This window comes from Lolium rigidum, chromosome 7 (genome assembly GCF_022539505.1).
Source record: "Lolium rigidum isolate FL_2022 chromosome 7, APGP_CSIRO_Lrig_0.1, whole genome shotgun sequence".
Lineage (NCBI taxonomy): Eukaryota > Viridiplantae > Streptophyta > Magnoliopsida > Poales > Poaceae > Lolium > Lolium rigidum.
The window spans coordinates 33,277,951-33,302,959 of NC_061514.1; the positions used below are offsets into that span (position 1 = coordinate 33,277,951).

At 45.2% G+C, this 25,009-nt stretch overlaps 1 protein-coding gene across 1 annotated transcript; it reads right to left on the reverse strand.

Moving 5' to 3' along the window:
* Positions 1 to 20,671: 20,671 nt before the first annotated feature.
* On the reverse strand, positions 20,672 to 23,501 carry LOC124678964 (methylthioribose kinase 1). Its single transcript, XM_047214806.1, has 6 exons — positions 23,183 to 23,501; positions 22,754 to 23,063; positions 22,488 to 22,662; positions 22,217 to 22,418; positions 21,504 to 21,718; positions 20,672 to 21,219 (listed from the first exon to the last, which is right to left on the reverse strand). Exons 1-6 carry the CDS (start codon positions 23,384 to 23,386, stop codon positions 21,045 to 21,047), a joined length of 1,281 nt encoding a protein of 426 aa, XP_047070762.1. The 5' UTR covers positions 23,387 to 23,501; the 3' UTR covers positions 20,672 to 21,044.
* Positions 23,502 to 25,009: the final 1,508 nt, after the last annotated feature.

Consider the following 25,009-nt stretch of genomic DNA (forward strand, 5'->3'; position numbering starts at 1 on the left):
CAGTAGAGAAATCATTTTGCAAAACATCACATATCAATGCATTGGGTTGGGTGTGGTGGGAATATAATGCAGGGTAGGCTGTAGCAAGGGTTTCTGGGAGTAACCATGTGTCATGCCAAAAGAAAACTGATTTTCCATTTCGAACTGAGCAAGTAGTAATTTGTGTGAGCATGTGAAGGTGTTTGGTAATGATTTTGCTTAGGTATGAGGGGTTTGAGGCTGTGTGTGGGTTTGGTGATTGGGATGTGATCCACTGTTTCCAGGGCAGGTTTTCTGAATGCATGAATTTGAAACAAAATTTAAGAAGAAGGCAAACATTCTGTGCATTTAATTTTTTTACGCCTAGACCTCCTCTGCTAGTCGGAACACAGATCTTGTCCCACGCGACGAGACACTAAGCTCCCGTGCAAGTTTCTTCAGCAGCCCAGAAAAAGGCTCTGCGGCGAGCATAAAATAGCTTTCAGAACTGACATAGGTATGAGGAAGGAGGACATGAAATATGTGGGTAGCGAGTCTAGAACCGCGGAGAGGAGTACTAGTCGACCGCCTTTGGAGAGTAGGGTGGCGCACCAACCGGCTAGGTATCGATCGCAGCTGTCTATGATAGGTTGGAAAGCTGAGGCTGGTAGTTTGGTTGCAGAGAGGGGGAGACCTAGGTATGTTTGTGGGAAGGAGGAGATGGACGTGCCAAGGATGGTGGCAATGGAGGCCGCTAGAGCGCTATCGATATTCATGGGCACAAGGGTCGTTTTGTCGAAGTTTATGGAGAGGCCCGTGGCGGTGGCAAAGTCCTGAAGGATTTTTTTTAGGTTGTGAGCTGCTTGAGTTGAGGCTTTGAGGATGATTAGGGTATCATCGGCGTATTGGAGAACTGGGCAGGGTAGTTCTGGGGATAGTGGATGTGCTAGGAGGCCGTTATCACATGCATGGAGTATCAGTTTTTGCAGTACGCCGGCTACTGTGATGAACATGTATGGGGATAACGGATCTCCTTGTCGTAACCCTTGTTTGCAGTTAATCCACTTGCCTGGAACTCCATTGAGGAGGATAGCGGTTTTCCCTGTGTTGAGGAGGGTTTGTATCCAGTCACAGAATTTAGGTGGGAAACCTCTGTGTTTTAGTATTTTAATAAGCGATTCCCAATTAATGGAGCCGAAGGACTTTGCAAAATCTAGTTTGATGGCTATTGTGGGCGTGTTGCGTTTGTGACAGCAGTTTAGGATGTCGGCCGCGTACACAAAGTTTTCGGCATACTCCTACCTTTGATGAAACCAGTTTGGTTGGGGTCAACAATTAGAGGAATTAGTTTCTGCAGCCTATTTGTCAAGGCTTTACCGATGGCCTTAATGGGGCAGTTTTGGAGGGAAATTGGCCTGAAGGCGTTAGGTGTGCGCGCATCGTCATTTTTGGGAATAAGGACCATGAAAGCCCGATTTAGGCCGTCTAGGTCTATTTGGCCAGAGAAGAATTGGTCGAAGAGGCGTAGGATGTTGGGTTTGACAGTGTTCCAGAATTTTCTGTAGAAGCCAGGACCGAAGCCGTCAGGGCCGGAGCTTGCAGAGCTGTTCATGCTAAAAAAGGCGTCTGTAATTTCTTCGGGGGTGAAAGGGTCATCGAGGTAGCGCAGGTGGTGGTGGATAGGATGGTAGATTTCGTGGAGGGAGAAGTTCGAGTGCGTATCTGTCTTTGTGCCAAGCAGGTTTGTGAAAACCTTTAAGGGAATATAGAGACGCTATATTACAGATGCACTCAGTGATCATCGGCACCTCCCTGGGTGCGTATCAAGATCCGGACACCAACAAAGCTATCGTTTTCGCCTTGAGCCTGCACCAGAGGTTCGAGGGCACGGGACTTGGTGGCGCAGAGTTAAGGTTAGCCTTCATACTCGTACCACTCTTCTATTGTTTTTTCTGATCTCGGATTTCATGTGTAGGTGGTTTCAGTGGGAGGTGCGAGTATGCACCTGCCGCACAACGCACGAAGAAGGTTACGTGGTGCAAGTATCAAGAAAAACTCGAATGCGACATCACCTAGTTTCTTTGCTTTCCTCCAGTATCTCAGGGCATCTCCAGCCGAGCGACGTATTATTTGAGCGTTCGAAAATATCCGCACGCGTTCGTTTGCGTTGGTCGAAATGGTCGAAATCGACCGCGCGTCCGTTTGCGTCGGGTGGCTCCAACGGCACGACGTACTTTTTCGAGAATCACTTTTTTATAACATGAAAACATAATTTACATAGTTTAACACATGAAAATAAACCCTAAACACCAGCGCCTACTGCTTCTCCTCGTCGCTATCGACCACGATGAGCTCCGGTACCGTCCACGGCCAGTTGGGAACCGGCGGAACGTACGCCGGGCGCGCCGGCGGTGCTGGAGGTGGAGCCGCCCAGGGCTGTGACTGTGGCGGAGGTGGAGCCCAGGGCTGTGGCTGTGGCGGCGGTGGAGGCGCCTAGGGATGTGGCGGCGGAGGAGGAACCCAGGGGTTGTACGACGGCGGTTGTGGCGCGGCCGAGTCCTGTAGCGCCAGTCGTAGGGCTTCATCCTCTGACAGGCCCGGCGGCATGAAGCCGGTCACGTACCGGGGCAGCGGCGGCTGCACAGGTCGGTCGTTCTCGGAGACGAGGACGCCGAGCTTCGCCATCTCGTCGTCCGTCATGTTGTCCGGGAACTCAAACTCGCGGCCCTCCGCCATGGTCAGCTGCCAATCCTGGAAGACGACCGCGACATAGTCGTCGCTGTCGTCCTTGACCTCCTCGTTGTGGTACGCCAGTGCCTCGATGTAGTCGCCGTTGTTGTATTCGTCGAAGTCCTCGTCGTACTGTGCAGGCGTCGGCGACTGGTGCGCACGTGTCGGCGCCTGCTGTCTTCGAGGACGAGGTGGCGGTGGACGGTCGAAGGGAAAGTTCCTGTAGCCCATGAAGCCCGCCCTCCTCCTCCGATCCCTCCCGGACACGAGATACGTGTGCCAGCTATCGGAGTCGATGCGTACGCCGGATCGGCACGGAGGTCTGGCGGCAGGTACCGCCTCATTCGCCGGATCTCGGCGCTCCTCTCTGGCTCGCGCGCAGGCACCGGAGGGACGGGCACCCGGCGGTAGCTGAGCCGCCAGTCGCCAAGCATGTGCACGTCCTTCCAGGCATCGCACGCCGTCCAGTTCGCGTGCATCAGCCTCCCCACGTTGACGGGAAGCGGCACCGTTCCTGGCCTCTCCTCCTTCTTGGCGCCGCTGCCGGACGCCTCGAAGTCGTTCTTCTTCTTCCCCATGGTGTTGCGGCGGCGTGCGGCGGTGGAGGTGGGAGTGGAGGTGTATGCGAGGGCAAGAACTGTGCCGGTCGACTTTTAAGGCCGGCCGCGCGCGGGATACGATGCCATTGAAGGCGGCGCAGAAGCCTAGCCGCCACCCGCCAGTGCACGCGCAGAATAGGCAGCCGCGACATTGTGTAAAATCTAATATTGATCAGGTAGTTTAGTTCTACTCGGATGATTCCCGAGTCTCTCATCTTGTTATTATATAAGGGAGGTACAAGTCGGTACAAGTCTTACATCGTATGCGACTAGGACTTCCGTCGCTACCTATCTGAACTTCTATCGGTATACAACCGAACTACATACGACTCTATCTCTAACACCCTCCCTTAATCACAACTTTGACAAGTTGAGATTATGCTTGAAATCTTCAAAGGCTCGGACTGACAGTGGCTTAGTGAAACCATCAGCAACTTGATCTCTTGAGGGAATAAATCGAATCTCCAACTGTTTCCTCATCTGACAAAATGAAAATCAATCTCTATATGCTTCGCCCTAGCATGAAAGACTGGATTAGCTGACAAATACGTTGCACCCATATTATCACACCATAAACATGGTATTTGAGTCAACCGAACTCCTAGCTCAGTGAGCAAAGACTGAACCCATATCATCTCAGAAGTTGCATTGGCTACTGATTTGTACTCATCTTCAGTGCTTGATCTTGAGACCGTAGCCTGCTTTTTAGCACTCAAAGAAATTAAGTTTGGTCCAAAAAACACAGCAAATCCCCCCGTGGACCGACGGTCATCAACACATCCTGCCAAATCGGCATCAGAAAAGGCACTAACAAGTGTAGAGGAAGACTTTAGGAAAGTGAGTCCAACTGTCCTTGTATGCTTGACATACCTCAAAATTCGCTTGGTCGCGGTCCAATGAACAGTAGTGGGGGCATGCAAATACCGTCACACTTTATTTACTGCATAGGAGATATCTGGACGGGTGAGAGTAAGATACTGTAAGGCACCTACCATGCTTCTATAATTGGTGCTATCTTCTGGTCCCAACAAAATCTCCCTCTTGAGCAGTAATCTTCTCAGATGACGAGAGTGGTGTAGAAACACCAGTGCAATTAACCATGCCAACCCGTGTCAGTATGTCTTGAGCATATTTAGCTTGACTAAGAACAATGCCATTAGCAACTTTCTGCACCTCAATGCCCAAGAAGAAACTGAGATCTCCAAGATCTTTCAATGCAAACTCATGACTCAAATCTTTTAACAAGGCATCAGTAGCCGCTTGAGAAGAACTGGCAACAATAATATCATCTACATAGATAAGCATGAAGATAGTAACCCGGAACTTACGATAGATGAATAATGAAGTGTCAGATTTGGAAGCAACAAAACCAAGAGCCAATAGTTTGGAACTCAAACGAGAGTACCATGCCCGGGGTGCCTGTTTCAGTCCATAGAGAGCCTTGTCAAGTTTGCAAATATAGTTTGGATGAGAGGAATCTTCATACCAAGGTGGTTGTCTCATATAGACTTCCTCTTCCAGAACGCCATGAAGGAATGCATTCTTGACATCCAATTGTCGCAAGCTCCATCCTCTAGAAACAGAAAGTGCCAAAACAAGACGAACAGTCGCAATTTTGATAACAAGGCTAAAAGTATCTTCATAGTCAATCCCATATCTTTGTTTGAATCCTTTGACAACCAATCGAGCCTTATATCTGTCAATAGTACCATCAGCTTTGCGCTTGATTTTATAAATCCAGCGGCAGTCAATGGCATTGTGTCCTGAACGCGGTGGTACCAGCCGCCATGTCTTATTTTTGATGAGTGCCCCAAATTCTTCATCCATAGCTCCCTTCCAATTTGAATCAGTCAACGCGGAAGAGAGATTAGCTGGTTCATCAGTAGTGCAAGAAAGAAGCCATCGTACAGTACCGTCCTTGTATTCGCGCGGTTTAACAATGCCACGAGATGCACGTGTGCGTGGAGGAGATGCCACAGGCCTGGTAACAGGGAGCTGATGCGGAGAAGATCTAGCGACCGAAGAGCTGTCGGCGCTGTCAGAGGCTGCAGCGGATTCTGTCGTGGCGCGGTGCAGCGGATCCGGAGAGGCACGTGTGGGCGACGGTGTGGCCGAATGCGTGGCCTCGGGCGACGCGGCAGGTGAGGCGGGTACAGACGATCCTGGCGGGGACCGAGACGCGGGCGGGACGACGCGATCCTGCGCGTGCGTGGCCGACCCAGCAGGCGAGGCGAGAGGCTGTCCGGGATCCAGGGAGATCCGCGCCGATCCCGATGGCGATCCTGTCAGCGAATCTGCATGGGATCGCGCGCCGTTGTTGTTTTCACCCGAAAACTCAAAAGAGCTATAAGAACGGCTCAAAGCACCGTTTTACTCAAATTTTCAACTGATGCTTCGTCTTGACGACCTGCATCACGCACAATCTGAGGGACAGGGTTAGCATCATGAGTACTTTGCATATTTTGATCACTAAATAATTCGTTACCCTCCTCAAAATTGTGAAGAGAGGGATCAAGGAGTAGAATTTGTTTACGGAGAAGAGCACTAGCATTAGGATGTAGAGTTTTGAACGGGAAAACTTGATGTATTCACCTCCCCAGTCAGATTGGACAGTAAGGATCTTCCTATCAAATTTACGCTCAACAAGTTTTTGAAAGTTGACAAAGGCATCAAAAGCATCAGACTTTTTCTTAAGCAAGTAAATCCAAGTAAATTTACTATAATCATCGATAAAGCTTACATAATAATCATGACGACCAACAAAAGTAGGTGCATGACCCCATACATCAGAGAAAACTAACTATAGGGGAAGTGTAGATACACTGGTGGAGATGGGATATGGAAGCTGGTGACTCTTTGCCTCTTGACATGGATCACATACTAAACTACTACTTCTATCCTTAACACAAGAGAGTTTATGCTTATTTATAATTTGCCTAACAATAACTAAAGAGGGATGACCTAGTCGACTATGCCATTGAGACTGGGATGGCGTGGCGGTGAAAAAGGCATGCTTTGGTGAACTTGAGGATGACAATGATGAAATCAAAGGGTAGAGACCGCCAACACATCTTCCTCTATGAATGATTCTCCGGGTGACCTGATCCTTGATCAAAAAGAAGAAGGGGTGAAACTCTATGAAAACATGATTATCGTATGTGAAGCGATGAACAGAGAGTAAATTTTTGGACGCATTGGGGACATGGAGAACATTGCGGAGTTCAAATTTTTTTGAAGGGTTACGAATTACAGAATGACCAATATGTGAAATACTCATACCTTTCCCATTGGTGGTGTTAACCTTCTCATGACCCTTGTAGGTGTCCCTGAGCGTCAGATTGTTGAGTTCACCGGTGATGTGGTGTGTGGCACCCGAATCTTGGTACCAATTTGTATCAACCCCATAAGCAGCATGGACTTCTTTGTCACCATAATCATCATCATTTGCATAACGCGACCAGCAATCTTTGGCATAGTGTCCTTCTTTGTTACAGATTTGACACGTGGCGTCGACCCATGGAGTGGTGCGACGACGCCCTCGTCCGCGACCACGGCCACCTCCAGGGTTGCCACGGCCACCACCGCGTCCTTGATAGAACGGGCGATCATCTTTGCGGTTATCGCGACAATCACTGCGAGACCGGCCATTGTTGTTGTAGTTGCCATCATTGTTGCTGCGCGGGCGCCATAGACGAGACGCGGCATTGGTGGAGGACTCGAACTCCGGGGCAGCAGGACCATTGAGGAGAAGCTGTCGCTGATCATATGCATGGACGTGCGAGTATAGATGGATGATAACGCGTGAAGCACACGTCCGTTGGAAACCCCAAGAGGAAGGTGTGATGCGTATATCAGCAAGTTTTCCCTCAGTAAGAAACCAAGGTTATCGAACCAGTAGGAGATGAAGGCCACGTGAAGGTTGTTGGTGAAGGAGTGTAGTGCGGCGCAACACCGGGATTCCGGCGCCAACGTGGAACCCGCACAACACAATCAAAATACTTTGCCCCAACTTAACAAAGTGAGGTTGTCAATCTCACCGGCTTGCCGTAAACAAAGGATTAAACGTATGGTGTGGAGAATGATGTTTGTTTGCAAAGAACAGCAGAGAACAATGATTGTAGTAGATTGTATTTCAGATGTAAAAGAATGGACCGGGGTCCACAGTTCACTAGTGGTGTCTCTCCAATAAGATAAATAGCATGTTGGGTGAACAAATTACAGTTGGGTAATTGACAAATAGAGAGACCATAGCAATGCACATACATATCATGATGACTAATATGAGATTTACTTAGGGCATTACGACAAAGAACATAGACCGCTATCCAGCATGCATCTATGCCTAAAAAGTCCACCTTCGGGTTAGCATCTGCACCCCTTCCAGTATTAAGTTGCAAACAACAGACAATTGCATTAAGTATTGTGCGTAATGTAAACAATACAAATATCTTTAGACAAAGCATTGTTGTTTTATCCCTAGTGGCAACAGCACATCCATAACCTTAGAACTTTTTGTCACTGTCCCAGATTCAATGGAGGCATGAACCCACTATCGAGCATAAATACCCCCTCTTGGAGTTACAAGTATCAACTTGAGCAGAGCCTCTACTAGCAACGGAGAGCATGCAAGATCATAAACAACACATATATGATAGATCAATAATCAACTTGACATAGTATTCCATATTCATCGGATCCCAACAAACACAACATGTAGCATTACAAATAGATGATCTTGATCATGATAGGCAGCTCACAAGATCTAAACATGATAGCACAAGAGGAGAAGACAACCATCTAGCTACTGCTATGGACTCATAGTCCAAGGATGAACTACTCACGCATCAGTCCGGAGGCGGGCATGGTGATGTAGAGTCCTCCGGGTGATGATTCCCCTCTCTGGCAGGGTGCCGGAGGCTATCTCCTGAATCCCCTGAGATGGGATTGGCGGCGGCGGTGCCTCTGGAACTTTTCTCGTATCGTGGCTCTCGGTAATAGGATTTTCGCGACGGAGAGAATAAATAGGCGAAGGGGCAGAGTCGGGGGACGCTCGAGGGGCCCACCCCATAGGGCGGCGCGACCAGGGGTGGGGCCGTGCCCCCCTAGGGTGTGGCCGCCTCGACGCCCCTCTTCGTCTCCTCTTCGGACTTCTGGAAGGCTCCATGGAAAATAAGACCGTGGGCTTTTGTTTCGTCCAATTCCGATAATATTTCCTGTGTAGGATTTCTGAAACCAAAAATAGCAGAAAACCAGAACTGGCGCTTCGGCATCTTGTAAATAGGTTAGTGCCGGAAAATGCATAAAAATGATATAAAGTGTATATAAAACATGTGAGTATTGTCATAAAACTAGCATGGAACATAAGTAATTATAGATACGTTTGAGACGTATCAAGCATCCCCAAGCTTAGTTCCTACTCGCCCTCGAGTAGGTAAACGATAACAAGGATAATTTCTGAAGTGACATGCTACTATCATAATCTTGATCAATACTATTGTAAAGCATATGAGATGAATGAAGTGATTCAAAGCAATGGTAAAGATAATGACTAAACAACTGAGTCATATAGCAAAGACTTTTCATGAATAGTACTTTCAAGACAAGCATCAATAAGTCTTGCATAAGAGTTAACTCATAAAGCAATAGATTCTTAATAGAAGGTTTTGAAACAATACAAAGGAAGATATAAGTTTCAGCAGTTGCTTTCAACTTCAACATGTATATCTCATGGATAATTGTCAACACAAAGTAATATGGGTGATGAGTGCAAATAAGCAAGTATGTAGGAATCAATGCACACAGTTGACACAAGTGTTTGCTTCTAAGATGAAAAGAAGTAGGTAAACTGACTCAACATAAAGTAAAATAAAGGCCCTTCGTAGAGGGAAGCGGGGATTACTTATGTGCTAGAGCTTTTATTTTGAAAACATGGAAACAATTTTGTCAACGGTAGTAATAATTCATATGTGTTATGCATAAAACATCCTATAAGTTGCAAGCCTCATGAATCGAATACCAATAGTGCACGCACCTTGTCCTAAATTAGCTTGGATTTCCATGGATTATCATTGCATTACATATGTTTCAACCAAGTGTCACAAAGGGGTACCTCTATGCCACCTGTACAAAGGTCCAAGGAGATAGATCGCATTTGATTTCTCGTTTTTGATAAATCTCAACTTGAGGACATCCATACCGGGACAACATAGAAAACATATAATGGACTCCTCTTTAATGCTTAAGCATTCAACAACATATAATATTCTCATAAGAGATTGAGGATTAATGTCCAAGCTGAAACTTCCACCATGATACATTGCTTTGGTTGGCGGCCCAATGTTCTTCTCTAACAATATGCATACTCAAACCATTTAATCATGAAAAATCATCCTTACTTCAGACAAGACGAACATGCATATCAACTCACATGATATTCAACAAAAGTGTAACAGTTAATGGCGTCCCCAGAAACATGGTTACCGCTCAACAAGCAACTTATAAGAAATAAGATACATAAGCTACATATTCTTTACCACAATAGTTTTTAAGCTACTTTCCCATGAACTATATATTGCAAAGACAAGGAATGAAATTTTAAAGGTAGCACGCAAGCAATTTACTTTGGAATGGCAGGGAAATACCACATAGTAGGTAGTTATGGTGGACACAAATGGCATAAGTTTTGGCTCAAGGTTTTGGATGCACGAGAAGCATTCCTCTCAGTACAAGGCTTTGGATAGCAAGGTTGTTTGAAGCAAACACAAGTATGAACTGGTACAGCAAAACTTACATAAGAACATATTGCAAGCATTATAAGACTTTACACTGTCTTCCTTGTTATTCAAACACTTTTACCAGAAAATATCTAGACATTAGAGAGACCAATCATGCAAACCAAATTTCAACAAGCTCTACGATAGTTCTCCACTAATAGGTTCAAACTACATGATGCAAGAGCTTAAACATGATCAATTTGAGAGCTCAGAACAATTGCCAAGTATCAAATTATTCAAGATAATACACCAATTACCACATGAAGCATTTTCCGTTTCCAACTAAATAGCAATGAACGAAGCGGTTTTCAACCTTCGCCATGAACATTAAAAGTAAAGCTAAGAACACCGGTGTTCATATGAACAAGCGGAGCGTGTCTCTCTCCCACACAAGGAATGCTAGGATCCGATTTTATTCAAACACAAACAAAAATAAAAACATACAGACGCTCCAAGTAAAGCACATAAGATGTGACGGAATAAAAATATAGTTTCACTAGAGGTGACCTCGATAAGTTGTCGATGAAGAAGGGGATGCCTTGGGCATCCCCAAGCTTAGATGCTTGAGTCTTCTTGAAATATGCAGGGATGAACCACGGGGGCATCCCCAAGCTTAGACTTTTCACTCTTCTTGATCATATTATATCATCCTCCTCTCTTGATCCTTGAAAACTTCCTCCACACCAAACTCAAAACAATCTCATTAGAGGGTTAGTGCATAATCAAAAATTCACATGTTCAGAGAGGACACAATCATTCCTAACACTTCTGGACATTACCCAAAGCTATTGAAAGTTAATGGAGCAAAGAAATCCATTCAAACACAGTAAAGGAGGCAATATGAAATAAAAAGCAGAATCTGTCAAAACAGAACAGTCCGTAAAGACGAATTTTTTAGAGGCACTTAACATGCTCAGATGAAGAAGCTCAAATTGAATAAAAGTTGCGTACATATCTGAGGATTACTCATGAATGTTCGCAGATTTTTCTGAGTTTCCTACAGAGAGATCTACTCAAATTCATGACAACTAGAAATCTGTTTCTGCGCAGAAATCCAAATCTAGTATCAACCTTACTATCAAAGACTTTACTTGGCACAACAATGCAATAAAGTAAAGATAAGGAGAGGTTGCTACAGTAGTAACAACTTCCAAGACACAAATATAAAACAAAAATTGCAGAAGTAAAATAATGGGTTGTCTCCCATACGCGCTTTTGTTTAACGCCTTTCAGCTAGGCGCAGAAAGTGTAAATCAAGTAACATCAAGAGATCAAGCATCAACATTATGATTTTCCTTAAAAACACAACTTGGTACAATAGGTATCTTAGATGCTCCATTATCTAAATTTCCCATAGTGGTACTAAGGGCTTTATCAATTTTAGGCTTATAATAGTTCTTTGGCTTAGGCACCTTAGAGACATACATGAACTTTTGCTCCTTACCCACATAAGCTTTCTCCTTAAACTTAAGAGAAGAAAAAGTTGAACTCAAGGTTCCCATAGCTTCTTCAAGTTCACCAATCCTATGGGTTTGATTATCCTGGATAGCACAAGTTTCTAAGACATCAATTCTTTCATTAATTCCTCCTAGAGATTTATCAAGTTTATCAGTGTTATCAAGTAATATTCCCAATTTAGTCTCAACACTTGGAAGATTTTTCTCTATGGCCTCCAACTTTTTCATGACATCTTCAAGAGAGATTTCAATTTTAGCTTCATTAACAGGTGGTATTCCAACTAGACTCTCAATAATGCAACTAGCTTCTAAGGCAGGAGTGCCTAGGAAATTACCTCCCGCAAGAGTATCAAGAACATACCTATTCCAGCTAGAGATACCAACATAAAAGTTCCTAAGGAGGATAATAGTGGAGTGTTTCTTAGTGCACCTATGATGAGCATCACTAATTCTATACCAAGCATCTTTAAAACTTTCTCCCCCTTGTTGCTTAAACGAACGAACTTCAACTTTAGGATTACTCATTTTAGCAATAATAATAAAAATAAACTAAGCAAAACCGAATTAAATAAAGTAAAACAAGTAACTAATTTTTGTGTGTTTTTGATAAAAAGAAAACAAACAAAACAGAAAATAAAATAAAGTAAAGCAAGACAATAAACAAAGTAAAGATATTGGATGTGAGAGCCTCCCCTTGCAGCGTGTCTTGATCTCCCCGGCAACGGCGCCAGAAAAAGAGTTGTTGCCGTGGGAGTTGGCAATCTCTGTGGTGTAACTTTTCTTAAGGTCTCCGGCAACGGCGCCAGAAAAAGAGCTTGATAACGCGTGAAGCACACGTCCGTTGGGAACCCCAAGAGGAAGGTGTGATGCGTACAACAGCAAGTTTTCCCTCAGTAAGAAACCAAGGTTATCGAACCTGTAGGAGATGAAGGCCACGTGAAGGTTGTTGGTGAAGGAGTGTAGTGCGGCGCAACACCAGGGATTCCGGCGCCAACGTGGAACCTGCACAACACAATCAAAATACTTTGCCCCAACTTAACAGTGAGGTTGTCAATCTCACCGGCTTGCTGTAAACAAAGGATTAAACGTATGGTGTGGAGAATGATGTTTGTTTGCAAAGAACAACAGAGAACAATGATTGCAGTAGATTGTATTTCAGATGTAAAAGAATGGACCGGGGTCCACAGTTCACTAGTGGTGTCTCTCCAATAAGATAAATAGCATGTTGGGTGAACAAATTACAATTGGGCAATTGACAAATAGAGAGAGCATAGCAATGCACATACATATCATGATGACTAATATGAGATTTACTTAGGGCATTACGACAAAGAACATAGACCGCTATCCAAGCATGCATCTATGCCTAAAAAGTCCACCTTCGGGTTAGCATCTGCACCCCTTCCGGTATTAAGTTGCAAACAACGTACAATTGCATTAAGTATCGTGCGTAATGTAAACAATACAAATATCCTTAGACAAAGCATTGTTGTTTTATCCCTAGTGGCAACAAGCACATCCATAACCTTAGAACTTTCCGTCACCGTCCTGCATTCAATGGAGGCATGAACCCACTATCGAGCATAAATATCCCCTCTTGGAGTTACAAGTATCAACTTGGCCAGAGCCTCTACTAGCAACGGAGAGCATGCAAGATCATAAACAACACATATATGATAAATCAATAATCAACTTGACATGGTATTCCATATTCATCGGATCCCAACAAACACAACATGTAGCATTACAAATAGATGATCTTGATCATGATAGGCAGCTCACAAGATCTAAACATGATAGCACAAGAGGAGAAGACAACCATCTAGCTACTGCTATGGACCCATAGATGGATGAACTACTCATGCATCAGTCCGGAGGCGGGCATGATGATGTAGAGTCCTCCGGGTGATGATTCCCCTCTCCGGCAGGGTGCCGGAGGCTATCTCCTGAATCCCCTGAGATGGGATTGGCGACGGCGGAGCCTCTGGAACTTTTCTCGTATCGTGGCTCTCGGTAATAGGGTTTTCGCGATGGAGAGAATAAATAGGCGAAGGGGCAGAGTTGGGGGACGCTCGAGGGGCCCACCCCATAGGGCGGCGCGGCCAGGGGTGGGGCCGCGCCCCCCTAGGGTGTGGCCGACTCGACGCCCCTCTTTGTCTCCTCTTCGGACTTCTGGAAGGCTCCGTGGAAAATAAAACCGTGGGCTTTTGTTTCGTCCAATTCCGAGAATATTTCCTGTGTAGGATTTCTGAAACCAAAAACAGCAGTAAAACGAGAACCGGCGCTTCGGCATCTTGTTAATAGGTTAGTGCCGGAAAATGGATAAAAATGATATAAAGTGTATATAAAACATGTGAGTATTGTCATAAAACTAGCATGAAACATAAGAAATTATAGATACATTTGAGACGCATCAATGGCTGAGCGATATAGGCGTGGTGACCACGCCAAGAGCGGCAACGAACGCATTGTAGTCGACGCCGAGACCAGCAAGGATGTAGGACACCAATTGGCGATCATGTAGAGGGTGACTGGCAACAACAAGTTCGTCCGTGAATCCTTGCATCTTGGAGAGGAATTCGGACGTTGTCATCTGCAGCTTCTTGGTGTTGGCAAGAGCCACCAACAGGTTTGTCACCTTGGCTTCAGATTGAGCCGTGAACATCTCTTCTAGGGCGCGCCAGACACCGGCGGCCGATTCGATCCGATGAACATGTGGGAGAACCTCGCGCGATAGGGATTGAAGGAGATAGGAGAGCACCGTCTGATCCCTTGCGAGCCAGGAGGAGTAGTCGGGGTTTCTTTTCATCTTCACCGGAGTGCACGTGGCCTTGTCTTCCGGGACATCGACGATCTCGGGCGGCGTTGCTTTGTCGTCCCCGGTGAGCAAGCCCACCAGTTGGGCACCGCGGATCGCAGGTAGACCTGAGAGCGCCAGAGAGAGTGGTTGTCGCGCGTGAGGAGCTCGCGCGGTGGGAGGCTGAGATTGATCGGCGGGTTGGAGGTGCTGGACACCATGGCCGACGATCGGAAGTCGACGGCGGCGTGGAGCGATGCGATCTGGACGTAGCAGGAAGAGCTAGCCTGATACCATGTAAAATCTAATATTGATCAGTTAGTTTAGTTCTACTCGGATGATTCCCGAGTCTCTCATCTTGTTATTATATAAGGGAGGTACAAGTCGGTACAAGTCTTACATCGTATGCGACTAGGACTTCCGTCGCTACCTATATGAACTTCTATCGGTACACAACCGAACTACATACAACTCTATCTCTAACACATTGAAGGCGAAGGTTGCGGCGCAGATGCGGAAGCGATGCGCGGAAGCGATGCCCTTGATACAGGGTCGCTGCCCGGCGGGCCGGTGGGGAAAGCGAGCGGACGCTCGGCGTGACCGCGCAACATCCGTGGAGACGCAAATGTGTAGCATATTTGCGCCGCGTTTGCGTCGCTGCGGACGCCCCGGACACGATACTTCGCCCCGCTGGAGCTGGGTGCAGACGCATTTCCGGTCCACGCAGCGTCCATTTGCGTCGCCCGGGTCAGAGCTCAACAATATCTATCAAGGAATACAAAATGTTCAGCCAAGCATGGCGCATTCATGAGAATTATCAAGCTCGCTCTACATGTACTCCAAACAAGCTCTTGACACACAAACAGATATACTCGTACAGGGTAGGTTTTGAGAAACCGAAACCTATACATTCAGCTAAGCACCGATTTGTACACAGATTCTATTACATCTCCTTGCAAGCCAAGTTTGCTGGGCTTACATCGTTCAGCACTGGGAAAATTGGAGGCCAAATCATCATAAACGGATAGATACAACCAAAGTATCGATCCTCTTTTGTCATCTCATACGCTTTTCGTAGGGTCCTGTGTTTGACATCCAAGTAGAATGCAGAACGACCCATCTTCAAGAACACAAACTCGGTATAGAACCCCACATGGTTTATCTCGATATGGGCATTAGGCTGATGCTCAGGCAAATTAGCACACATTTCGCGCAAGCAAATGTTGTCCACTAGCAACCATTTGCCCCCCATGTGAAGCCAGATGTGAAGTTGAAGATTGTTGGCATGGATGAGATACAGACCGGGAGCATCATCAGCCTGTGATAACATGGTGCTGCCTTTTATGTCGAAATCCATGCCTTGTGGGAGCTGAATTGTGGAGAAGCTTGATGCCGTCAAATCCAAGACAACAATTTCATTCAGGGTGGTCGCCATATATATTTTATTGTCAACGAGCACGGATCTTGGTGTAGATTGTGCATACACAAAGTTGTCCGCGGCCAAGGTAAGATGCTTGCGCCAAGCATCATCGCCATTTTGCAGCATATATACGTGCAATATAGATTTCGTTGGATCCATAGTAGACTCGTGCACTATAGATTTCGTCCGATCCATAGTAGAATCCACCATCACATAAAAGTAGGACAAGGTATCGCCTTCTTCTTTGGAGAAAAGTTGTTCGTAACTGCAGAAATTGCTCTCCTGGATCGGGCATTGTAACGCTGGGATGTCGGCCATACCTCTCTCAGAGCACAGCGGGTTGTGCACTACAAATACAATTTCCCTTCGATCTTCGTTTAAGCTAGTGAGGACGCTGCTGATGACGACGCGGCCGTTCCAGCAGCCCACCATGTCGGTTCGTGCGCCCTTGTATGCGCCCAACCTGAAGCTTGTGCGGCGGACGACGGCGGCGAGCTCGGAGGGCGGGGCCTGAGGCAGCATCGGGATAAAATGTGCGGCGGGACTGGGGTACTCCCCTTGTGCGAGGTAGAAGCCGAGGAGTCTGGGTGGATGGAACTTGCGGAACCGGCACAGAAAGTGGCGGTCGGAGACGAGTTGGAGCCAGCGTGTGCAGACTCCGGCGGCGCGGACGAGGCCCAAGGGAGAGCCAAGGCGGACGATGATTTCCATGAGAAGATCGTCATCGTCGAGCACGTTGGACACAGACGCCGGCGGCAGATCGCTTGCCTTCATGTGCAGCCTTTTTGCCATTATGTGTAGCTTAAGGTTACTGTGGGTTGGGGTAGACACACTAGAAACGGGATCGACCGAGGCAGGTCGACGGAGTGAAAAGCCGATTCCTCCCGTTCTTGGTCTGGGCTGACCAGAAATCCTAGCCAACCAGACGCTCTCTTCCCCTCTCGCCTCCTCCAGCAGACGGCGATTCGTAATGTTGGCTTAATTTGGTCCGAAGTCCTGACTTGTAGTGCTGCCGTGCAGCTCCTGATGAAGCACTTCTCGACGAAATCCTTGTGGCCGATGCCTTTGGCCGGCGGCCAGACAACGAAGGAAGCGGCTTGATGGATGCCCCTACACATATATATAGCACTTGAGCAGCTAACCTAGTAGGATTCGGATTGCACAAAGAGACCTACTCGGATACGGACGAAGATTCAGTGACTGGCCTATATCAAGTCACACCGTAACTGGACCTCACATCCACCTCATATTCTCCATCCAACGGCTCCAATTAAGCAATTCTAAAATTTTGCCAAATTTATCTTTTTTGCTGCACCTAAAATACAAAGTATTTTTCATTTAATTTTTTTCATACTTATAACATGATTCATTGGCAACATGTATATTTTTAGTTTTAAATTTTTTGCTGATTTTGAATTTTGGTTTTTGAAAATCATCAAAAAATTCAAAACTAAAAATGTACATGTTGTCAACGAATCATGTTGTAAGTACGAAAAAGTTTCAATGAAAAATATTTTATATTTTACTCGCAGCAAAATAGACAAATTTGGTAAAATTTTGGATTCACTTGATTGGAACCATTGGATAGAAAATATGGGAATTGCTAAGTCTCAGCTAGCTGAGACAGTCACGTGCTCCATCGTTAGATTTTATTTCTGTTTGAAGATTCGTATTTGCTATTGTTTGTACTTTGTTTAGACCCACATCGAAACACACTGATGAAATTCGACGGAGACAAGTTAAGTCTCAGTCGACTGAGACTTAACCACACCCAAAAAATATGGGGCGGATGGAAGGTCCAGTCACACCAGTCACGGTGTGACTTGATGTAGGCCAGTTACTGAATATTCATCCCTCGGATACTCTACTCCGTCGTACTAGCTGAATGCCCTACGTTGCCCCGGCTCAAAAATTAGATGTATGAATATGAAATAAACTTAGGGGCATGTTGGGCGTTCCCCCGCGAATCAAATCCCGGATCTCCTGGTTTCTCAGCAGTCCGATCATCAATATCTTCTTCCGCTTTCACTACCATAATATATCAATGTAATAGCATAAAACCTTTCATTTGGAGCAAAACTTATTTCCACTAAAATCTCACTTTTGCTTCCATAAAAGCATGAATTGCAGCAAAACCAACTATGATTATAACATCCCTAAAAAAAATATGATTATAACAAAAACAAAACGGTTCATCCACGAAACACATAGATCGCTAGAGACCGCTGAAGACCTTGTACGAGACCGCTAAAGACCTTATAGCAAAAAGAATGTACTATCGTAGGAAAAGATAACCTCGTTGGAAACAACGCAGGAAATCTCGTTGTAGAAAAAAAATTATACCATTGTAGCAAAACTAGCTTCACCATAGACACTCGTCGGAAAGAAATCATAGAACATTTTATAATCTTGTACACTACAAGTACTTGGAGTATCAATGACGGAACAGGGCTGACGTTTGAAAAATCCGTCAGTGAATGTCCTTTTTCGTTAACGGTATCACGTTTTCGCGTCACAGATCGTGTTTTGGGCCGCTCGGCTCTGAAAAAATCGTGACGGACACTAAACGTCAACGATTCTCTAGAAAAAAGTATCGATGGTGTTAGGTGGCCTGAACCGAAGCCTCGGGGGGGGGGGTCCAAGCTCTGTGCTCCGGGCCACTGGACACACTTAACCCACCCTCTACACGCTTTTGTTCACGTACTTTTCTATATGCCGCCTTCTTTTCCGACCTGGCCCTCACAAGAGTTCAAAGCTTACAACAGCGGGGCCCATATTTATAGGGGAAGATAACCATTGCCTCCACTTATGTACCCGACCTGTAGCGCTCAGAGCCGCATGTTAGGTACCGACACAACCTTTCTACATGGGTCCACCCGTTCTGACAACCTGCCAGCCACCGAAGTGGACCAGTCATGTCAGTACGACCAACCAGGGCTCCACATGGAGAGGTGTGGCCCTGCTGTCAGAGCTTGGTGGGCGTACATCATATGTCCATCCTACGTGGGACCTACTCGATTCACTAGGTGTCTCACTTGTCAGCTACACGTCGAAGTGTCTTTGGACCAAATTGGCTGACTAAAGGTCCAATGTCTATTTATTCAGGTTAAAACCAAAAACACATAGGAGCCTAACTTATATCGTCTGTTGGACCGACTGGCCAGTTACACTCCGAGGTGTCCTTGAGCTATATTCGAGAGAGTAAATTTTCCATGTACCAAGGCCGACAGGGCCCGTAGAGGAGCCCAGCTTATATTCAATGTCAAATACAAATGCCAAAGCCTCTGCATGGAAATTTATATCCTGGGCCCATTCGATTGCCCATAGCTCGGCCGCACCAGTTCGGTACACGTCATTCTAAGCCCCAATTATATGTTCTACGGCGAATGAAGATTGATTTATATTTAGGGCTTCTGCCTTCTTGGGCCTAATATCTGAACAAACTGAACTTTCTGATAGATGATATACAACGATTCTCAATATAAAAAACTGCACAACGAGTTTCCATGTTTATAATCCAAGTAGTAATGCATCTATAAAAAAGTATGGAGTACTCTGTCCTATAAAACCACTATCCGAAAAGCTTCTAAGTAATTGTGAACCCAGGGAGTAAGTAATTTTAAAATCACTACTAATGTATTAATATTAACTAGGTTCATATAACTGTTGGACCACTTATAAAATTTTATAATTACATGAGCTCTTCCTAGTAAAATTACGATAAAAGGAACATCAGGTATGGTTACAGCATTTCAGCATTTCATCTACTGGAAGATCTGATCAACGACCTCCAGCACACTGTTTTTGGGCGCGCAGATTTTTTTTTTAATCTTCAACAGTAAGAAAGGCTCCTACTGTTTTTGTATTAATAAAATCACAAAAATGGGTGTGGTTACATATTACAAAATGTGCGAGAGGGGAACACCTAAAGGTTTATAATCAAGGAATGTATAAAAGGATGAAAAGAGTCCTTAATCCTATGAACTAGGAGGATAAAGTCTGTCTTAAATCTAGACTTCCAGGATGCTAGCTCGGGTTTAATCCCATTGAAGCATAAGTTATTCCTTTCCTTCCATATACTCCAGGTAGCAATAATGAAGACCTCCATGAACAGAGGCTTAGTCCAAGTCTTTCAGGTATCCGAAATCATCTGCAATCTTCCACTATTCTGTGACCACTGAATATGGAGCTCATTCCAGGGCGCGCAGATCATTGATCTTCTTCGTCAGTTCGTCGTTAGAGTTCCTGAAGCAAGTTAGCTTATCCTTAGAATTTAAAAACGCATTGTACATCTCAGAGCGTTTCAAACCGTTAAATCTGTCAAAGCATAACTAGATTGTGTCAAGAACATTTAGCAGTGAGGGAACAGAACTTGTTACAGTTATCATCATCACACCAGCCATTTCTGTCATTAGGCGTATATGATCTCCTTTTTTATCATCATGTTCATTTCACTGTTTTGGTAATTTTGCTCGAAGTTGTTCCTTTCATTTCGTAGAATCAGAATAGTCAGATCAAGGCACTGATTGTTGAGCTTTTGTTTATTTTCTTTAAGACGTATATGTTCCCACTTAGATTCACTACCAAGGTTGACAACTCTTCACGTTTAACTTAGATATGTTTAACATGCCGTCGCACGCTCGCGCGAGAGCGCATACGGCCACGCCGCGTATGGCCGATGTATCTGCTCGTACTACTTGCGTGTCTTGCGGCCTGGCCAATTTTCAGGAGCTTACTCGTTCAGAATTTGGGTTCCTTTTTCTGTACATTTTTCCCTTGCTCAACTCACTTGATCCTAGGAATAGTGGCCAGGTTAATGCGCTCTAGTATGCGTGGAGCAATCAGCAATGCATAGATTGAGAGTTAATTGAGCAGGTTACACACGAACGATTTTTCCATTGGACAATGGACATGCGTCAGTAGAAAGATTCATGCCATTAAGGAAACAAATGAAGCATTGGTCCTTCCATTTAGCTCTCCTTTACTAACAATTAACAAACCCAAACAGAGCGAGTAGTTCGTAGGCTTTAGATACAGGTCGGTGCAGCATTGGGACTGCACTTATTCAGCTAACAGCTATTCCAGAAAGCCTGCAGTACACTAGAAATACACCCAGGTCGGTCTCAACACTTTCGAAGGCGGTTTTGTCGCCATCCCAATACAAAAAAACCATAGATAGACCCTGAATGGTGTTTTTTACAAGGTGAGTCCATCAATAGAACGTGCGTAGTCGATCATGATAAACTCTGACAGACCAGACTCCAGAGGGTCTCCTCGACCAGAACCACAAAATAGAGTGTTGGCCTTCTCTTAGTCGTGAGTTATTGATCGGATGTGCGCAATTACTTGCTCGATGCTCTCAAACTGGCGTCGTCCCTTCAGGATCGCCTTAGCACAATCAAGCGCACGGCGCTCGCAGGATGCTCTCTTGCTGGCATCCTCAATCGAGTCGAAATCCTCGACATGAGCAATTCCAACTATTCTCCTGCACATGAAACAACAAGTATATTTTGTAAGTTCTATGATAATCTTCTCATTGTGAAGTATATATTTAATCGATTTTTCTATTGTGCTGGGAAATTTGTTCGGCCATTATGAAAAAGGGACACCGAGTCAGAACTGTAACATGAAACCTATGCACTAGACTAACTTAATGCACCCTGGAATCATTTCAGTTAAAGAGAAGCTTTGACATATCACTGTAGTCTAGAAGTAGATGAGATTTCAACTTTTCAGCAAGTAAATGAATATTAGAAAGTGAGTAATTACCTGATCATTTTGGCCGAACCAAATCCAAGACTATCATGAAACAGACTGGTCATGTACTTCTTCTGTGCAACGCTCAAAAGCTCCGGGTTGTTGTATATGGCGGGCAGGAATGCCTCCCCATTCCCATCTTTGTGTTTATTCCACAGTCCCAAAAATTTCTGTTGGAACAAATTCCATGACTCCTCGATGGTTTTCAATATCCACTCCTTGTAATCCTGGAAGAGATAGGCAACTGCCATTGAGGAATACTGAACAAGCCAAAGATGCTTATGGACTTTTAGTTGATAAACTCTTTCTCAGTCACCTAACCTCCACTTTATGACAAGTAGAGTCTACAGAATCATTATCTTATGGCATTAATTATTCATTCTTCTACAGGAGATCAGCATCATATTTAAGCTGGATATATACATCCTTTCATTTCTTAACATTAATATTTATCAGATTCAAAACATTTACCCCAAATAATTTGTTAACAAAAAGTAGGCATGAGAAGAAAACAATAGTAGATTGAGACAAAATTTAGTGCATAAACTATTCCACATCAGTAAACATTGGATAGAAACACACACAAAAAAAAACACAGATAACATAGTACTAGTCAAGGAACATATATAAGAGGCCTACAGCAAAATGAGCATGTCATACACTAGTATTAGAGTAAAAATGGATGGAAATAAGACTAAGTTAACAAGTCATACTGCGATACATACTTTACGGTCATTTGCTTGGTCAGCCTGGCCATCCTGCGCAAAGTATGCCAGAATCAGGTTCCCCAAGAAAGCGCCAATGTCGTAACCCATCGGGCCGTAGAAGGCAAACTCCGGATCAATCACTTGAGTGGAATCTGTGGTCACCATGATGGAACCAGTATGGAGATCTCCATGAATCAGAGCCTGTGCTCTCTCGATAAATCTGCAGTTACAAATTTGAGTAAGAAACATGATATGTAACACTGAATTGCGTAAATTCGGAGTTAATTACATTGACTTTAGTTCGGCAATTTCCAACTTCAGCCCATCATCCTCTCGAACCGCTTCGGCATCCTTGTCGAGGAACGGCGAGGTCCAGTGGTTGAATTTGGAGACCCTATACGGGTCCGAGAACACAACCTGCTCTGTGAGCCTGCACAGCTCCACGTTCCCACAGTACTGCGCAACTGCAATCCAATTCACAGCATAAAAATTCAGACATGCCATCAAGTTCAGGCACAAACACTGACTGAGCTGAAGCGCGCAAGCAAAACCCACCCCGTTTCTTGTGATCCGTGGTGGAGTTGTAGAGGAGGGAGGTGAAGAAGAGGGTCCTGGCCATGTACTCGGCCATGTGCTCGGCGAGCAGCGGGTACTGGACGCCGGCGATGAGGCCCTTGCGGAGGATGATGTGCGGCGGCCTGATGTAGCGCATCCCGATGAGGGACATGGCGCGGTCGAAGTGGTAGACCTCCGGCACGTGGTCCGGGCAGAGGCGGCCGTGCTCCTGCAGCGCGGAGGCCTCGAAGTAGGCCCGCTCCCGCGTCATCGGCCATGAGTCCCCCACGCAGCGGATGTACGGCAGAGCCTGGGTCGAAGGCGGATTCGGTTGGTCGGTCAGTCAGTCGGTCAGTCAGGGGAAGGTGAGATTTGCAGAGCGATCGAGCGCTGTGTTGGGTTGGGTGGGTGAGAGAGGACGGGACTGACCTGCTTGACGACGACGGAGCCGGCGTCGGAGAGGACGATGTAGACGAAGTTGAGGTTGCCGTCGCCGACCTCCTTGACCTCGAGGGCGTCGACGCGGCCGCCGAGGCTGGCGGCGAGCGCGGGCGTGGCCCGGATGTAGGCCACGAGGGAGGTCTCGTCGAGCGGGCGGAAGCCCTGCGCCTCCAGCTCCGCCGCGGTGCCCATGGCTAGGTGGTGCGGCGGCGAGGTCGTGGAACAGATCGGGGGAATCGCCGGAGGTTTAAGCCGTGGTGGAAGAAGAGAAAGTAAGCGTCGCTGCTATTAATAGTGTGCTCTATGAACCTGGACTTGATTATGGTTCCTGGCTGATATAGTGTCCACTTGCGTGTGAGGATTAGGATTCTGTTGACTAGGAAAGCTAGAGAGACCAACGGGGCGATGAGAGAAAATTCGTTGAGTTTTATTCGGAGAGCACAAGCCATTTTTTGAAAGTTTTTAATGCTTTTCTTTTGTTCCCCTTTTATATACTCCCTCCGTTCTAAATATAAGCCATATAGTTTTTTGAGAATTTTTTTGGAATATAAGGTTTACTACGTTGCCTCACTTGTATGGAAAATATTTTTAGCGATTTAATTACGTTTCCTTAGCTTATGTAAAGTTCTTTATTAGCTCGCATTATTTGCCTAGGGTTAATCCCATCCGTACATGGTGTAACTTTTACTAAATGTGTGCTTCTTAATTTCCGTGTCAAAAATTATATGATTTATATTTAGGAACGGAAGGAGTATTAATAAAGAAACATGAGAAAATCTAAGATATCTTTTTGCGAGCCTATAGACCCCAGTTTCTTCGGAAACGGTAAGATCTTTGGCGCGGGAAGAAGGGGTGATCCATAGCATCTTGACTTCGTTCTACTTCCCCCTTTTTTTAATGAATACCGAGTCAGGTTCTTCTTGTGACAGTATCAAATAGAACATATTATCTACTTTACAAATATTCATTGTGGACAATTTATCAACCCAAAAATCTAATGCTTGATCGGTTTAAGATGAATGAAACGGTGATATGATGACAAAAGAAGATATGTTTATGAGATGCATAGGCGGATCCAACCGACTCTCAGCCCGGGCTGACGCCAAGGCTTCCGGCCGGCGGCACAGCCTATTTTGATGAAAATTTAATGAATATTTTGATGAAAATTTGGTTGGTCTTACGGTGCATCCAGACATGATGACAATCTTGGGTCCGCCAGTGATGAGATGTATGATGTATCAGCCACACTAGCGACTAGCAAGGGATGAAAAATGTAAGACAGGATGAACTCTGAAGCATACAAACATTTGATGAAAAATATCAAAATAGTCCGAACACATTGATACTTTGTATGATTCTAAACGCATTCATATAGTACAAAATAAAAAGTATTTAGACAAAAGTAGAACCTATAAACATACAAGTTTTAATTTGGCGCCGCCATATATTCGTCGGAATATTTTAATCTGATCATTGCAAACTATCCTCTACTATGTTATTGTTTAACGTTATCTTAAAGTGTGTCTACTCTTCAAAGACAGGGCACAGAGCATATAACTTGATGATGCTTTATACGTGCAAACATATCTAAGCTCTTGGTCCATTGCCACGGACCAAGAAATTGCAGGGCCGAGAAATGCCAGCTACCTAATTTGAAAACAGTATAGCCATCAGGAACAAATAGGCAAAGAACAACATTAGTGAACTCGGGATAGTTGTACATTCCCATCAGACTGTATAGAATAGCATAGCCTGCAAGCACTCTATTGACGATTTATAGAATACCATTAAGATATATGCATATAATTCGACACT